Source organism: Xyrauchen texanus, chromosome 19, assembly GCF_025860055.1.
Source record: "Xyrauchen texanus isolate HMW12.3.18 chromosome 19, RBS_HiC_50CHRs, whole genome shotgun sequence".
In the NCBI taxonomy this organism is placed as follows: Eukaryota; Metazoa; Chordata; class Actinopteri; order Cypriniformes; family Catostomidae; genus Xyrauchen; species Xyrauchen texanus.
Window position 1 is genome coordinate 8,781,422 of NC_068294.1, and position 18,781 is coordinate 8,800,202.

General features: G+C 36.7%; 1 protein-coding gene across 3 annotated transcripts in view; it reads right to left on the reverse strand.

Annotated features, from left to right (window-relative positions):
- abca1b (ATP-binding cassette, sub-family A (ABC1), member 1B) overlaps positions 1 to 18,781 on the reverse strand; it is a 51,050-nt gene that overhangs the window by 15,029 nt on the left and 17,240 nt on the right. For all 3 annotated transcript variants that reach the window (XM_052149292.1, XM_052149294.1, XM_052149293.1), the window contains 18 exons: positions 18,159 to 18,248; positions 14,599 to 14,839; positions 13,593 to 13,732; positions 13,321 to 13,437; positions 12,972 to 13,166; positions 9,178 to 9,383; positions 8,875 to 9,051; positions 8,326 to 8,548; positions 6,367 to 6,588; positions 4,604 to 4,919; positions 4,286 to 4,460; positions 4,032 to 4,163; positions 3,641 to 3,780; positions 3,386 to 3,523; positions 3,077 to 3,297; positions 2,436 to 2,511; positions 2,089 to 2,327; positions 1,921 to 1,972 (listed from right to left, as the gene is read on the reverse strand). In XM_052149292.1, coding sequence (XP_052005252.1) covers positions 1,921 to 1,972; positions 2,089 to 2,327; positions 2,436 to 2,511; positions 3,077 to 3,297; positions 3,386 to 3,523; positions 3,641 to 3,780; positions 4,032 to 4,163; positions 4,286 to 4,460; positions 4,604 to 4,919; positions 6,367 to 6,588; positions 8,326 to 8,548; positions 8,875 to 9,051; positions 9,178 to 9,383; positions 12,972 to 13,166; positions 13,321 to 13,437; positions 13,593 to 13,732; positions 14,599 to 14,839; positions 18,159 to 18,248 — 3,100 coding nt within the window. The remainder of the gene's footprint in view (positions 1 to 1,920; positions 1,973 to 2,088; positions 2,328 to 2,435; positions 2,512 to 3,076; positions 3,298 to 3,385; positions 3,524 to 3,640; positions 3,781 to 4,031; positions 4,164 to 4,285; positions 4,461 to 4,603; positions 4,920 to 6,366; positions 6,589 to 8,325; positions 8,549 to 8,874; positions 9,052 to 9,177; positions 9,384 to 12,971; positions 13,167 to 13,320; positions 13,438 to 13,592; positions 13,733 to 14,598; positions 14,840 to 18,158; positions 18,249 to 18,781) is intronic.

The window sequence follows — 18,781 nt, forward strand, 5'->3', positions numbered from 1 at the left end:
ATGGGGAGTTGAAACATTCTGCAATGCAACATGTTATACTTACTGATTACAAAGTAATTAATTACTATAATTCGTTTTTAATTAGTTTTTCAAGTCAAAAAGTAGTGTAACATATTACATTTTAAATTCCTGTAGTAAGATTACTGACTTTCAGTCAGGTTTATTACATTTAAAGCTGAAGTGTATAATTTCTGCGCCCATTAACGACATCAAAAGGAATTGTAAAAATAAACATTTGTTTTCAAACAGCCTTGTGAACATTCCCCTGTCTAATGTTGATTGAATAATCAGATAGTCCCGCCTCAACTCGTGTCATTGGTTGAGTCAGTATTGTTGTGTTTTGCTGGATGGGTCACTCAAACAAACAAAGGAATTTTTATAGTGCCACAGAGACACAGTGTTTGCCGTTTTCGAGAAAATGAACATACGAATTGCTTGCTTCTTAGTTGTCTCTGTATATTAAGCTGAGAGAGGTTACACACTTCAGCTTTTAAGTTCATTACTTTGGTTAAACATATTTTCAAAATAATATTTATTTAGAATACAAAGCATGAATTATGTATGTTTATCTGTTTACGTTTCTGTATAAGCAGAAGTGTCATTGTAAAGGCTAATTTATATTTACTGGGCAAACAGGCTTCTCTTAATTCACCTTAAATTATGATGAAATGCAGTGAAGTTTTTATTCTACCAAGGTGGTATTTTGTTGATCTTTCTCTAGTTTGCCCACATCTCTGAAATTCTCAAGTAGGTATAGCTGCAGGCCGGAGACCTCCAAATGATAAATGAACTGCACTTAAATAGCACCTTTTTCACCTTAGTGGTTACCAAAGCGCTTTACACTATGTCCCATTCACACACCCACACACACTCGCACTCATACACCAATGACAGCAGAGCTGCCATGCAAGATGCTAGCTTGCCATTGGGAGCAACTTGGGGTTCAGCATCTTGCCCAAGGACACTTCAATATTATGGAATATTGGGGCGGAATCTCCAAAAGGGGGTTGCACCAACTCCAAAAGGGGGCGTTAACACTCGCGGTTAAGGTTAGTTAAGGGGCTCCCTATATCTTTAATGGTGGTTTGGAGCACTGCCTGCAGTTATATCCTTCTTGATATTCCTGACCTCTGAGAACTCGGCTACCACGTGGGTGTGGTTTGGACGTGAAGTTTGTTTTGTATAATCATGCGTGCCAGCCGAGGATAAGTTACATAGGTTACTATTGTTATAAATGGATAACTTGGAAGACCGTCTCTCAAAGATTGTGCAGAAGTACACCTTTTTTATATGATTAACAATAAACTTTAGAAAGACAGATTGGCCACGACAAATGTGTAGAGAGAGAGAAAGAGTAAGTGGAAGAGGTTCCATGACAAGTTTAAAAAGTCAAAGAAGCGATACAGCACTAAAAGCGGTGATCCATGGAGAGGAAGACCAGCATTATTGGCATTACTTCCGTGGCTGGAACTGTACGTTACAAACCATGGCGTCAACCTCAACAAACTAATTTTAAAATGATGATGCGCATAGTATAAATGCCGGCTTTGTTCACCTAGAGTGATTTAGTTCATCTATGAGAAAAAAGTTGAGCGTCTTCCATTGTATAAATTAGACTAGAAAATGTGTAGTGTTGAGTGTACGACAATGAGCAAGGTGGAAATCTAGATTTTTTTTAGATTTTGTTAGAATTGGCTGGTTATACTCCATTTAAAACAATTTTAAACATCAATTTGGAAATTCATGCAGTTTGTTTTACCTTATTTATTAAGAGACTGTATGAATACATTTAAAAATGGATTTGTCACACCAGCTCCTTTAATATACATTTTCCTTGATACATTGATATCAATTTTAAACCTGTTATTAAAAATTTGTTAAAGTACATGTCATTTATCAACTACCCAAATATAAATTTACCTGAGAGGATTTCTGTGTCAACTCCACTGTCCTCTGCCACTTTCAGAAAAATCTATAAAAGCAAGAAGGAGAGTTCATAAACAGATTTCATATTCAGAAGTATTTATTGTATTTACTTATTATATAATAAGTAATGGCTTATTGGTGGCAGGTAAGAAAGTACTGCACCTCTTCAAGACTGGTATCTGAGACACCATAGCTTGAAATGCCCAGGTCAGTGAGCCGTTCATCCATGTCATGGAAGAGTTCAACAAAAGCACCATCTTTAGCAGATTCATACGGCAACACATATGTGATCTCATGACCCAGGTCTTCCACCATACGGGCAGCAGGAACATGTTTCAGGATTAGACTGGAGATAAGGGACACGTCTACGGGGACAACAGGAGATTCAGGCCAACTAGTTCCTGCAAATACATGCAGAATGCAGAGAAAGCATCATGGATTAGTTAGCTTCAAAGCATGGTGTGAAAATGACCAATACTTTTAAGGTTTGAGGGCAAGTGGTATCTTACCTAAAGCTGTGGCAGCTTCACTCTCTTGGTCACTGCCCAAACCTGCATCTGAACTGCTCTCTGATGCATCATCATCCTACAAAACCAATGAAACATTGCTTTGGTTTAGCACTTTGACATCAATTACTATCATGTTGTTCCAAACCTTTTAGTCGTTATTCTCTGAGAATCTGTCCAATCCCATTATCGTTTGCATATATTCAAATGTGTCATGCCAAGTTTGATGTCAATGATGCTTAACGTGATTGTTTCGTGACATGGCAATTTTGAATATGCGGATATGCAAATGAGGTATGGGAGTTATGGTGGAGAGGGAAGATTATCCATAAATAAAGGTTTATTTTAAATTTTTTTGCTTACACAAAGCTATCATTTGGCTTTAGAACTACAACTTGTGGGTATTTTTATGGTGCTTTTTTTGTCCTTTTTGGAGCTCGACAGCCAGTGGTCACTAAAGGCTTTCAAAAGTGTATGTATTCTGCTTTACATCTCCTTTTGTGTTGCATGGAAGAAAGAAAATCAGACACGTTTGGAATGACATGAGGTTGAACAATGACAGAATTGACATGTTTCACTGCACAATTCCTGTTACAAGTGAGTTTTTATATAGGTGGTGATACTTGAGAAGAAAGGTTACTTACTTTCTTAACAAAGGACACTGTGCTGCTTGAGTTCCTGCAAGAACTAATTGAAGGTTCTGTGTTTTTCTTCACCAAGGTGAGATAATATCCTGTTCCAAGTTGAGTCTTCAGAAAGAGAGACGAGCCAATGCAGCAGAGCTTTCCATGGGAGATGATGGCTATGCGATCTCCTAGAATGTCTGCTTCATCCATATGATGGGTGGAGAGAATGATTGTCCGACCTAAAAAAAGAGAACAGCCCTCCATAATTGGTCACTAAATTGTCATTTTTTATGCATAAATCTAAAATATTAATAAATATGGACTTACCAGCACGATACTTCAGAAGAAGGTCCCAGATGCCTCGACGGGCGTATGGGTCCACACCAGCAGTCGGCTCGTCCAGAATGACGACCTTTGACCCACCAACAAACGCAAGGGCCACAGAGAGCTTCCTCTGCATACCACCTGTGAAACACCATCAAATAAGAAAATCAAGTTATAAGCAACAAATATAACAACAAACAAATTCTTTGAACACTTTTATAAATACCCACTCATACTGAAGGTCAAAAGACCACACACCTGACAACTGGCTTGTCCTGGATTTGCGTTTGTGTGGAAGGCCAGTGTCAGCCAGGATCTGCTCCATCTCTGCCTTCACTTCCTCTTCAGACAGGCCCTTCAGACGGGCGTAGAACCAAATGTGCTCCTCCACTGTCAACCTGAAACACCACAAGCCAAGTAAAATTTTAACTGTCACTCTTATATATAAGAATACAACCTTAAAATCAATGTGAAATCACCCTTTGACCCAATTTACTGTATTCAAGGAATACAATAAGTTGAGCTTAACAAACTTTGTGATTGGTTTCACTTGGAATTCTAGCACATTATGGAAGTAAAATATGCTGTGAATCAATCAACAAATGACTTATGTTGCTTTAGAATATGTGGTTTTAATGAAGGCACTTACATGCTGAAGAGAACGTTGTGCTGTGGACACACTCCTAGACTCTGTCTGATGGTGCTCAGCTCTGAGCGGATGTCTCTGCCCATGATATAAGCAGTGCCAGAGGTTGGAGGGAAAAGGCCAGTGAGAATAGACCTGAAAATATTAAATGTAGATTGAAGGAAAGGAAATAAAAGGACTGTAAAATAAAATTTCAGCTTAATTTCAACATTATTGTAATGCAGTAATTGAAAACAACAATGAAAATGAGAACTTACATAGTGGTGGTTTTTCCAGCGCCATTGTGACCTAGGAAAGATGTGATCTGTCCCTCATAGAAGCCCAATGTCAACCCATCGACTGCCAGCTTTTTACCATGACTATAAACCTTCACCAAATTCTCAATGTAAACTCCCAGCTCAAGGTGAGTAGGTTCCTCCTCAATGCAGATGTCTTAAAAAACAACACAAAACACCATTTCATTCTGGCAGTTGCCAATTTAAATTAAGTTACATGAATTAAACACGTTTACATGAATGATATATACACTACATGATCAAAAGATTTCCATAAAATATTAAATGATGTCTTCTTACCTCCAGCATTGCACTTCTTTCCATGTATTGTGGTATTCTTTGTGTTGCTCTCTCCAAACCAATAAGATTTAGTGAGTGGGAAGTACCAGGGCCTGGGAATACCATACTGTCCTGGAAAGACAGTTTCTATATACCATGTCATGATGCCATACATGAAGGCATCAAAGTACATGAGGATGAGGCAGGTGGTTAGGTTGTAGTTGTCCTCTTCCACAGGGCTGGTGAATAGATTATTCCACTGAATGCCCACACCCTGCTCCTCAAACAGGGCAAAATACTCACAGCCAAACCCAAATGCAACGGGAGACAGTAAACTCTGGAGACATAAACATAATCAGAGTGAGATGTGAGTACTGTTCTGGAAATGATGAAGAGTAGAATATAAGTAGAATTGTTGTATGATTTAAAGGGGCCATGCCTAATTTTTTTTATTATTTATTTATTTATTTATATATTTTTAAGTCCCTGAATGGTTAGTGTAGATTTACATGGACATGTTCCACCCTATCTTTGAACCTTAAATAGGTTGTAAATAACAAAATGACCTCATTCTGATTAGTTACCATGGGCGACCATATGTTAATGTGGTCATGTCAAAGACATTTTCAGAGTTCAATACAAGTTATGCTCAGTCGACAGCATTTGTTGTATAATGTGTTGATTACTACAAAAAATTATTTTGATTAGTAAATTCGAGGTTACAGTGAGGAACTTACAATGGTAGTGAATGGGGCCAATATATGTAACATGATTTCATTGTGGTAAAATCACTTGGAAACCTTATTTCTGTGAAGTTGTCATGACAACATAACGCTGGTTAACACTGGGGGAAAAAAATCGCTAGTTACCATGTGATTTTTTCACACTAAAATCATGTTAACGCATATAATGTTTGTATCTTGTGGTTATAGTTTTCTAAAGAGAGTCTAAATAACTTTTCTCATATTTCAAAATCATGTTTATATTTAACTGCTTACTAACCTTATATGTGTACAGTTATATCTAATTTTACAACTTTGTTGCCATGACGACATACTGCCATAAAACTACCGTAAAAACTACAGTAAAAACGACAATTTAAACAACTTTGCAACTAATACAACTAAAAATATTAGTAAAAAGAGGGAGTTATCTAAAGGGACTTACAGTAGAGTAAAGGGTTGTTAAACTGGGTTAGCTGCTCCAAAGGGCACAGGTTTGAACTCTCTATCACTGCTGTGCCCTTTAGTTATGCACATAACCACACGTAGCTCCAACTGAACCATTTATGAAAATAGTGTACTGCAAGTCACTTTGGATAAAATGACAAGTAGCCAGATAACCTTGCAGGATAAAAATGCCCTGAAACACCTGGGTTAAGTGCCTTGGTCAAAGGAATATAAAAACACCTCTTAATATCTTTCAGGATGTTTTGATATTTTTACTGGAAAGAAAGTCAAAAATACTGATTTAAGAAAATTATTTATGGTAACACTTACAATATGGTTGTATTCGTTACCATGAGTTAACTACATTAGTTAACATGAACTAACAGTGAACAATGCTTAAGTTGCATAACTAAATTCAATTTTGCAGTAATGTATTTAGAGCACCTGTAGGTCTTTTTAGATAAAGGGAGTGTCATAAATTAGTTTGCTTATGCAATATAAGAGAACCTAATCCACTTGGCTCAGCACATCAACAATGATGACACTGCACACATGCACATTTGCACTTTGTAATTCTGAAGCTTTGATATATTACATAGGTGGTTATAAACTCACAGCGATGACTTTGGCAGAGAAGCCCACATAGTCTTGCCAGGCCACGCACAGCACATAAGGCAGGTAGAGAGTAAAGTAGATGATGCCTCCGCAGGCGGCTGCCAGATTAGCACGAGCAAATGCCGTACTGATCAGGAAGCATTGCATGATGGTTACCACTGCGAATGATCCAAGGAAGAGGAAGACTACCCCAGGGTCACTATAGGGCAGGAGATTACCCAGCTGTATAGAAGAATTGGAAAGATTTAAGAACTCATAGTTAATATCTCTGGACTGAGTAATATGAACATTACTCTAACGAACCATTCACATTCAACACATATTTTACGTGTTTTTACCACAGGTTTAGCAACTATTATAACTGGGCTCACTATCAGCAAGTTCATACGTCTCTATTTTTTACAAATGAAATGAGGTTCCTTTAGGAAACTATCATAATATCAAACTTATCATACATCTAAGTAGACATATGACAAAGCAACAAGACACAATAATTAATATTCATGAGCCAAGCTGATTACTTTTTCAGATCACACTGAGGTGCACTTTTTATTGGTTTTTCTGTGTAAAATGTGCTAGATGGTGTCTTTGGCTGATGCCTCTCAGTTATCTCGCTGTTGTTCAGAGTTTTGCAGAGAAGCAGCGCATATTTAAGATGCAATGTAAATTTACATTGTCTTTATCGGATTTTTCTCTGCTTTTGACGTCAAAACATAATCAGATATGTGCGCAACGCTGTTTAAGGCGTTTACATGACCACAAATGTGTGAATTAATGGTGTGAATGTGAGGTGGGACTATCTGCTTTTCCAGCTAATGGTAAATGGGGGTGTTTGAGAACCTGTTTGAAAACAACCTTTGTTTTTGCTGTTCTGTTTGATGCCGCTAGTGGCGTAGAAATTACACACTTTACCTTCAAATAATTTAGAAGTGTGCTCCATTTTTGCTGCTTGATGAAATTTAGATCAACAACACATAAAGGATGATAGAAAAATAATGGCCGGGGAGTAAAATGTTACTGTCTGGTGTGAACAGGACTCTAAATAAGAGATGATAAGATATGCTGAGGTTCATTTTGTACTAGGGATGTATACGGTTAACCAGGTAACTGATTAACCGGCTTTAACAATTTTTTCTACTAATAATATCAGTTAAAAATTAAGAGAAGTTAATTCAAGAAATAACAGAGATGTAATTTGATGGGTTTTACATGTAGGGCATCTTATGTACACACGAGGGTGCTGTTTATATGTAAACCACTAGCTTCCTCTTAGTCTGATAGACAAGGAAATGTAAAGCATGCGCTGTTGGACAATTTCGTATGGGAAGGCATAAAAACTGTAAGGTAGGATTTTAAAGTTTAGTAGTAGCACAAGTACAATGCAGTACCATATAGAAACCAAACATCTGCAGACCTCAATATCTAAGAACATATGTTTATAGCCCCTGCTTATGTTGTACGGGAGAAGGGAATGTGATTCGCAGCTGGACATCAGTGCCTTGAGAGCGGGTTTCTGTCTTCGTGCTTACAGTCAACCGGCTGTGTACCATACTGAACGCTGCCCATATAGGTATGTGTTTATTTTTCTAAACAATAAGTATTAGGGTTTCCCAGCAGCACAATTTGTGTGTAGGCTGGCTGTTTTTATTATTCCACTGTTAAACAGCCTAAAGTTATCACCTCGAAGGTTAATAGGGCGTGCAAGCGATCCATTCAATTGTTTGTTACAAAATATATGAAGGAAAAAACAGTAGTTCATTCAAATCTTAATGTAGTAGCTATTGTTAAACATGTAAATCTGTCATGTGAGTGGTCTTGTTTCAGCCAGTAGAGATCTTTATCATGCCTGTTTGGCCACTTGTTTGATTCATGGCTTATCGATCAACTGCTTAATAACCGGTTAATCCTGCCGATTACTCGGTTAAAGAATTTGCCAAAATGTGCATCCCTATTTTGTACCTTGAGTAGAAGAACCAGCAGGCCTGCACTGATCAGTAGAGGAATGAGGCTGCTGATGAACCAGCTAAACCACAGGATCCCATTGTCCAAGCCCATGATTCTCATGGTCTCCTTGAGCCGGGCCTCCTTCTCATAGACGACACCTTTGATGATGATGGCCACTGAGTACATCCAGGCCAGAGTCATGAAGAGGGGCATGGAACGACTCATAATACGAAGGAAACTATGGCAAGAGAGAGAGTGGGTTCAAAAATCTACAAAGGTTGTTTGCAATTTGAGAAGGCCAGCATAGTTGGTCACCTGTGATGAGCTGGTGGCCCCAAAAGGGTTTTTAACAACTAAACCAGCAAAACTACCTTGGTGATCCTACTTCCCAAGAAAGACCATGTACATTGATCAGCTTCATGCTCTGAGTTTAGCTGGTAAAAAACATGGTAATATTGGTTCACCAGCTAAACCAGCACCAAAAGGACACTGGAAATATTTTTTTGTATAATACCTTTTGTATAGTATTTGAAATATGTCTTGGTTATGAAATGGAATACTTACATGTCATCAACATAACATGGGTAAGGCATCTGTTGGATGTAGACCCCAGTCTTCTCTTTGGTCCCAGTAATTGCTCTGATAATACTGTGTTCAATAACATCCTGAAGGTAAGAAAATCCTCCCCAAATATACCGCAAATCCTCAAAAGGATCAGCCCTGGGACCAGGGTCCCAATACCTGCCACAACAAAAAATACCATAAGTATCTGACTTTATGAGTAACTATATTAGCTAGACTCTTAAACATTTGTTGTATATTGTTGTTCCATTGAGAAGTGCTGAGAAAGTGATATCAATGACTTACCCATCTTTGATCTTGTTGGTGCGCTCCACATTGTCGATGTCCATGCGGATCTTGTAATTGATGTGTGGTGGAAGTTCGGAACTGTTGGACTGTATGTCCAGGAACACAATCCCCGCCCAGAACTTTCTGTTATCCAGCAGACCAATGGATTCATTCACTAGTTTCTCCTCTGTGCTCACAGGTTCCAGTTTATCTAGGTTGACACACTATAAGAGAGAAAAAGACATAATTCAGTCCCAACTTCTTGCATTAAATCAGTGCACAACTTAGATTATATGTTGACTGATTGTCTATTTAATTTATCCTGGATACAGCATTACACACGGCACCTCCATCCATTGTAAACCAAATAATTAAGAGCACTCATTGAAGAATATCATCAAGACTTTTTACAAGCACCCATAACACCTTAGCGACCACCCTACAGCACCCTAGTAACCGCATAATAAAGCTCTAGAAACATTATGCACACCTTTGCAGTAATCCACAAAACCCGAGTTTTGCACAGCCAAACAGCACTCATGAAACAAAGGGACACTTTTAGGCTCTGTTTGAAAATAGGTAAACATGCTAGTGTCTCAATTAACCAATAACTGTTGTAATGTCCTGGACTCCTGACCTTAAAGGAACTTTTGACTCTTAAAAAGTGTCTGCCTGTCTAACGCTATATTGATGCAGCAGCAACTTTTTCTTTGGTCTAAATAAAAGCTGATTTTCACTACCTATTTTTCTTTCACATCTACTTTTCTCAGACTTTGTCACATTACATTCATCCTCCATCTGTAAATACATACATCACTTGTAATCATAAGTCAAATGTTATTACTATTTTCCAAATTTAAGAGTAATAGACAAGTCATTATATCTATGAAAGAACATAAATGGAAGTATGGACAAGATAGGACCGATTTTAAAGATGAGTGGGCAATTCTGAACAAATGCTCCTTTGACTTGATCCTGCTTCTAAAAGAGGAATCAAAAAGACATTCTGACTGTTCAAGCTCAATTTGATGAAGTTACGAGATCTATCAAGACATGCAGTGGTGATGCAAGATAAAAGAACTGGAAGTAAATATTAAAGTAGAAATGGATGCATTCATGGGAGATTGTAAAAGAACGTCTTAAAAGAACTCTCTGAAAGTTTCCTTCAGTAGTGAGAATGAGGATCACTCTAGAAAAAATGAAGCCACTGCCAACATTTTTTTATCATCCAGAAGGGAAACCCACAGAGAGTGGAGCAAAAGAGAGATAAGAGGAATAAGAGATCTACCTAGAGAGGGAGGAAGAAGCCTTGATTGCCCTTATACACAGAGCAGGAACAGACTGAAACTGTGATCAATATCTCAGATGAACATCTTTCAGAGAACAGTGTAAAAGTCTTATCCAAGGGGTTGTGAATTGCCCCAACATCTACTCCTATGAATTTCATACAAAAATAGACCTTTTATGTTTCTATAGAAACTTGCATTTGAAAGCGTAATATAAATCAAATCCTTGTCAAAGTCACAATACAAGTACATCTAAGTATGTCACTACGACACCAGGCAGTATCTTTAAACCTAAATCCACTTTTTGTCCTTTGGTTCAAAATGCTACTTTAAATACTTTTGTAAAGAAAATTAATCTTGATGTGGAGCAACTTTTCAGTGAGAATAACAATACATTTCATAAGATTAATTTATCTAAAAAAAGGAAAACTCTTACAAGTTTGATGAAAAATTATAGAATTGTAACAAAAAGAGCTGATAAAAGGGTGTGCACTAATAAATTAGGGTAAAGATAATTACATAGAAGAATCTAATAGAAAAGTGGAGAATACAGAATACTATCAACGGCTTACTTTTGATCCTACAGATAGCCTCAAATTAGAGCTGGAATGTTCTCTTCTCTGGATGGTAGTTGAATTTCTGATTCAAAACTAAAAAAAACCCATTTAGGCTCATTTTATTTGCTCCCCAAAATTCACAAAGATTTTGAAAATCCTCCAGGTAGATCAGTGATCAGTGGTACTAGGAGCTTAACTGAATGCATTTCAAAGTATACTGACTATTTTATTAAGCCCTTATTACCTTCATTACCTGCCTACATCCAAGATACTACAGATGTATTGAAAAGAATTGTAAGAATTGAACAACATTGGCATTTCTTCTTATCTAGACTTATCTACTATGGATGTAGAGTCGTTATATACGAACACTGAACGTGAAAATGGAGTGTTGGCTTTGGAATATTTTCTGAAAACTAGACCTGATACAGACTTACCACATTCAGGGTTCATATTGCATTACTAAATGGGCCGTTAATAATAATATCTTTGTGTTCCAAGAAAAGCTTTTTAAACAAGTAAAGGATGTACTATGGGTGCTTGTTCCAGTCCTTCCTACACTGGATTATTTTTAGGCAAATGGGAACATGATTATGTATTGAATCGTAGAACAAATTGTTTTGAGATAATATCATCTGGTGGGGGCGTTACATATTATCCTATTTTTTGGGGGAGTTCAGAGGAAGATCTAATACCATTTCACCAATATCTTAATAGTACTAACTCAAATGTTAAACTATTCCTAGAGTACAAAAAGGAAAAAGATACATTTTCTGGATCATAATATTAGAAAAGATAAAGATGGCTTTTTACATACATCAATATTTAGGATAGAAATGTGGTTTCCATTCTCCTAAACTGATACAATTATACAGTTTGGAAAATTTGAAAGACTACATAGGATTTGTGAAAAAAAGCAAGATTTTAAGGATAAATCTAAGGACTTAGAAAAATGCTTTTTAAAAAGAGGGTATAAGTCTGAAACTCTCCAAAAAGCTAAAACACCTTTATAAAAATGTTTTGCTGAAAAAGTCAAATGGATTATCCAAAAAAATTGGGGCATTATTCAGAGTGATGATTTTTTGAGAGATACAAACCCAGATCTTCCAATGATAAGTTTAAAGACAAACACTACCTTAGGTGACAGATTAGTATATAGTTACCTACCACCCACTCGTGAAAATCATTGAGAAGGCGATAAATCTAAGGGTTGTTTTAAATGTCATCGATGCATACATTGCGATAATGTAGTACAAGGAAAACTTCTAGATGGAAAAACAAATACGATTTTTTTCTATTAAACACTTCATTAACTGTAAAACTACTCATGTTATCTACAGGTTGGAATGTCCACAATGTAAGGTTTTCTATTTTGGTAGAATAAAAAGATGATTGCAAGACCGTCTGGCAGAAAATAAATATGCCATTACGAGGGGTAATGAAGAGTATCCTTTGGCTAAAACATTTTAAATCAATGCACAACTGTAATCCTTCTACTCTTACAATACAAGGTATTTACCATATAATTACTTCAATCAGGAAAGTTAATAGAGAACAAAAAACTTAAAAGAGACTTCTTGGATATACAGGCTAAATGCTATGGAATATCCTGAATTGAATGAGGATTTGGATTTTACTCCTTTTCTATAATAATTATTATTATTATTGCTTTTTTTTTATTGTTTTTCCTTCACTATCTTCTTTAACTCACCCACTCAGTCAAGTGTGTCCAAACTTTTACCTGTACATTTATTAAATGCACCAACACCCATGAAATCCATGAAAGGGAGATCAAAACCTACACATCATGTGCTGCTCTCTAGAGAAAAACGTGAATTCCAGCTAGTTGTGACACAAATACAGGTATATGCAACCGAAGACTGATTGCGAGATGGATGGATTACGAGATAGAAAGTGTGTAGGAGGATAAAAGAAAGGGAAAAGTAGGATGAATAGGAGCTTTTCTGACCTCCATGAAACGTGATATGCTCATAATAGCTTGATCTGTCTCGTTGAAGACATCCCGCCATGTAAATGCCGTTCCATGGGGACGTGTGTCTTCAGAGTGCTTAGACAGGAAACTGATTACATCCTCCACACTCCACTGTGTCCCAGCCAACTGGGCACTAAAGAAATAAGCAGTGGCATTGTTTCGAAGTAGTGTCTGTGATTGGAAGAGCAAAGAGACAGCGGTAAAAATACATTAATTTTTACACACCATCAGTTGTGTTATGATGACTTGGATACACTAGATATCCAGTGATACACAACAATTACTTGTCACATAGTGGCAGTAGTGAGAGTTAAGTGTAACATACCCGCATTAGATCCATTTCTTCACTTTTCTCCATGAAGTTCCAAACTTTTGGTCTGGTTTCTTCCCACATTCCACCTAAATCTCTAAGAATACCCAGCTCCTGAAATGTCTTGTTGACCTGAGGAAAAAAGGCGAGAAGGAGGTTAAATGTTGGGTCAATGTCAAAACCACAACAAATGCATGTTTTAAGGTTTAATAGAGTGATTGCCCCATAAAATCATTGCATGTATCATGCAATCATACAGATATTGAAATTCCGTTTGATGTGGTTACCTCATGGATGATCTTCTGTGTTACAGGTGTATGTGGAGTGTAGAGGATTTTCCCCATCAGAAGAGGTTTCAATGCTCTCCAGATCATACGAGAGATGGGGCTGGTCTCCATGTTCTTCATCATGTTGTTACAATATGGAGCTAGAATCACAACACAAAATAATATGCCAATATTTTAAAATGGAAGGTTTGTAAGGACCAGACAGTAATATAATTTATAATGTAAAGTACTACACTTTTACATTTTCTAAACAAAACTTGTGTGGCAAAAAGTCGCCATTACAATGTAAGTGTGTTGTGGGTTATTGCCAAGGCTTTGCTATGCAGTTGCTAGTGTGTTCTTGGTGGTTTCTAAGGTATAGCCAGGTGCTTGCCAGGGTGTTCTTTGTGGTTATATTCTGGTTTCTAAATATTAAGAATTTCTTAAGGCCAGAAACATACTTTAAGTAAGTACATGAAAGCAGAATGCTTGGCCATTAAACATGCTTAAAGTGTTTTCTTGTGCTACTATGGTGGTAACAAACCTTAGTACTTAAGGGGGTGATAGAGTTACCTTCAAAAGTCTCTGCTATTGAACTGGATGTGTTCTTATTTTGGTTGCTATAAATATTTTGACTTAACCTTACTTGCTCAGTAATATTCTCTTCAAACTGCTGGACAGTACACAAAAATAATTGTTTAAGCACCACCTGTAGCAACGTTGAGGATGCAACACATAAATGCGTTGCTTTATCAATTGCTTTATGAATGATTATGTTATATGACAACGGACAAAATTGAGCTTGCATAGCTAAGTGCATTCAAATACTTTTGTAAAGTATGTTTCGGCCTTTAGACTAATGGATTTTTATTTGCTTGGAAAATAAATAATGCACCACTAAGAAACCTTGTTGCATACACTGTACTGTACTGTATTGTGTACAAGTATGCAGTATGATAGTATGTTCATTTGAATGAATTCACATTCTCAAGGAAAACAATCAATCATTTCAGTAGGTTCGACTTACTGGAGGTGTTGTCATAGACTGAAACTGGGTCTTCATCACTGTTGTTGTGGTTTCCAAACAGTGCCTGAAAGTTGCTGTCTTCATACCAGTTGAGGGATTTAATTTTTAGGCCACCACCTTCAGGGTGTCCACACACAATACGGGACATTGCCTGGTACATCAGACTTGGAGAGCCAGTGGCATTTTCAGTCAGGAACAGGATCTCATTTCTCAGGTCACTCCAGCTCCTCATACTGGCCAGCTGAAACAATAACAAGAGCTTACAACTTTAGTGCCAAGTATGGATGAATGATATGCAATGGCATAACAAATGTGTATTTTTTTCTATATTTAAAATTCTTTGGCATATCTTCAAACATTCTTCTGTTTGTTTGAGTGGCCATTCAGCCCAACACAGCAACACTGACTCAACCAATGGCATGAGTTTAGAGTGGGACTGTCTGTCAATTGAATATTAAGTTGGTGTATATCTGTTAAAAGCACATCATCAAGAAATTTTCATACAGTATACTGCACATATCTCTTAAAGAAAGTCTGAGGAAATTACGAAATATATTGTTAGTGTTGCATTATTCACTCAATTGCAAGCTGTGTTTGTTTAATCCTTGTTGATTTTGCTGTCATTGTCTAACTCTAATGTTTGTATGGTCTACACATGAATCCTAAATCCAGAAAGCAAATGCCCCAAGGGCCTGTCAAACTGAACACAACTCGCTTTAGTCAAACAAACACTCCCTTGAGAGATGGTTCAAATATAAAATAAAAGTTAGTCAGAACGAATTCATTACAAATCTGGGAGGTTAGAGGGTGGCTAAGAGGACACGCGTAGTGCTGGCCAATATTTCCCTGTTTCACGTTCAACTGCACTTGACACAAATGTGAGAATATTAGACTCTCCATTTGTTCTCCATTTCATTTAATTGCTGTCTTGAGGAAAAGAGACATTTGAGATCTAGTTTGTGATCTTTCTTTCCAGTGGGTGCATTTCCAGTCTCTTGGGTCAACTTGAATCTTGGAAGGCAAGAGAAATGTAAACACTGTCGAGGGAATTGTTTTTGGCTCATTCATTTTCAGTCAGGTGTGGAGCAGAACAAAGTACTCTGCAGGCTTGTTACTGTCCCGGATAAAACTGTGTGAGCCTCACGGTTCTGACTCAGCAAGTAAGCAAGTCACATGCTGCTAATTTGTGTAAAATTGCACAAAGAATGGAGGAAGGGGTGATACAAACAGCTGTCACACTGCAAAACTGATATACTCTTACCGAGGGAGGGAGAGATCAAGAGGGTGTAATGTCCTTAATGGTATAGTTCACCCAAAAATGAAAATTCTCTCATCATTTACTTAGCCTCATGTAGATGTGTGTTTTTATAGCGGAAAAATATGTGAAGTGGTACGAGAAACTCTGAAGCTGATCTAAACCTGGACAGAACGTATTTTATAAAACCCAACTTTCACTACTTGATTTTCTGAATAATAACATGTGACATTATACAAATGTTATACTATACACTTCTCGTATGTGTCATATATGATATTTTAAACTGACATTTGAATTCAGGAGTAATCGATTACTAGTTTTTTTGTGGGTTAGAGTACTCAACTACAAAAGTACTTGAATATGCCCATCCCTCAAAGAAAGTCTTAGTCACCATTAGATTATTATTGTATACACACAAAAAACTAAAATAATACTTCCTTAAGTTTATTTTTCTTCTCTATTGACAAATATTGTTTCTGGAGGACAGAAATTAAATTTATTTACTGTAATAGTTTAGTCAATAATTTTCACATTAAAAGATTTATTACAATAATTATCCATGGGAAAACCAAAACTATGGTAATAAAAATCATAATCATTCTGCCAACCATAAAACATTGTTACTACCAGTTTTAATATAGTAACACAAGTATGGTTTTTAAACCATGGTTCAGTCCATAAAAATTCAAAAATAAAAAACAAGCTCTTACAAAAATGTAACATGTTTCCACTATAGTACAACTGCAGTTACCATGGCTGCAGTAACCACAATTTATTATTATTATTTTTTTAATAAAACTAAACTCAAGATATGCAAAACATATTGCCAGGGTATGCAAAATTATTTAAAAAACCATATTCCTTTCCTGTTCTTTAAGGGGCTCCATATAAATGTATCATGCTATTAATGAAATTTATGCCCTAAACAAAAAACTTTTCAAATGGGGTAAGAAAACTAAACTTTACTCAAGTCTTATTATCTTTCACAATTTTGCTTCTAAAGTGAATTTATCTTGTGTCAAGAATGTTTAGACTTTTTACTGGGAAAGTAAATACTTTATTATACTATATTAATATACTATAGATCAGAAAAATTTATTTTGCTGAGTAAGTTAAAAAAGAGCTTTGCCAAAATTTCACATTCAGAATGTTGCAACAAAGTTACTGGAATTCACCTTCCATCATGAGAGATTCAAACAGAAAACCATAGCAAAGGCTTGAGTGAAATGTTTTATTCAGTTTGACTTGTATCCAAAGTTGAACAGAAAACAGAGAGGCTTTTGTGTGGGTAAACAGGTCGTGAACGCCCATCTAACTGTGTAAACCGGACATCTTTATTGTAGTCTTTAGATGCTGACTGCTGAGTAGATGTGTGTCTCTCTCTCTCTCTCTCTCTCTCTCTCTCTCTCTCTCTCTCTCTCTCTCTCTCTCTCTCTCTCTCTCTCTCTCTCTCTCTCTCTCTCTCTCTCTCTCTCTCTCTCTCTCTCTCTCTCTCTCTCTCTCTCTGGATGCTTGTTCAGCTGTGCCTGGTTGTATATCTCTCCAACTGGGAGTTAAAACAACTTTCTCTTCCCCCCACTGTGGACTGCTACAGCTGGCAACCAAGGCACTACCAAACCCATCGACACTTTGCTGCTACGTCTCAAGCCCAGCAGTTGCCTTTGCCATTACATTTCATTTTCTCTCATGTGGGATGATTAAAAGTAATAATTAACCTAAAAATGATTTACTCACCCATCTGTCATTCTATACCTAAATTGTAAAAAATGTCATTTTTATGAATCTTTACACATATTTTTCCATACATTGATAGTTCATGTGACCACATCTGTCAAGCTCCAAAAAAGAAAAAAAAACCTAAAAGCACCTTAAAGTAGTCTATGATTTAAGTTATATGTCTTTAGAAGCCATACTATAGATTTGTTTGTGGAACTGACCAAATTTAAGTTGTTAATCACTGAAAATCTTCCCCTTTGCGGTGACAGATGTGGTCACCATGCATGTCATTTTATGGAAAAGAGCTGTGTGAAGATTATTTAAAAAATTTCTTTTTTTTACAGAATAACTGTGGGATTGTAATAACATGACAGTGAGTAAAAACAGGACTTTTATTTTTGGGTGAACTATTCTTTGAAAGCAGTTTTATGTGCTGTTAATACAAATTATGATTGACGACCCTGTCATGTTGCAGTTTGACATTTCACAGTTCAGGTCGGCATTGTTTTATCTTCTCTTTTGTGATAAACTGATTGTCTTTAATGATAGAATATATGTATAAGTTAGTAAATAATACAAGATTTACCTCTGCAGCCAGTGATCCTAGGCTCTCCAGAAGGTTGTCTGTGGCTTTGGCAACTTGTCGGACATCAGTGGCATTAGTCCTTACATCTGACTGTAAAAAAAAAACAGCGAAAGACTAACTAAGACTGTAACAATACTAGTGTGCACTAGTTACATTATAGATACTTTAGATAGCTATCTGTTTACATAGAATTTCGATTTGGAGAACATACTATAAAAATATTCATATACCTGAAGACATTTTTTCAAAGATTAAAAATTAAGAGTCTTCTTAAAGGCAATGTTTGTAATTTTTTTCTATATATATATATATATATATATATATATATATATATATATATATATATATATATATACACATTTTTTAAATAATTTTTCTCCCCTTTTCTCTCCAGTTTGGAATGCCCAATTCCCAATTGTAGGTCCTTATGGTGGTGCGGTTACTCACCTCAATCTGGGTGGCGGAGGACAAGTCTGAGTTGCCTCCGCTTCTGAGATTGTCAATCCGCGCATCTTATCACATTGCTTGCTGTGCATGACACCGCAGAGACTCACAGCTTGTGGAGGCTTATGCTACTGTCCGCGATCCATGCACAACTTACCACGCACCCCATTGAGAGCGAG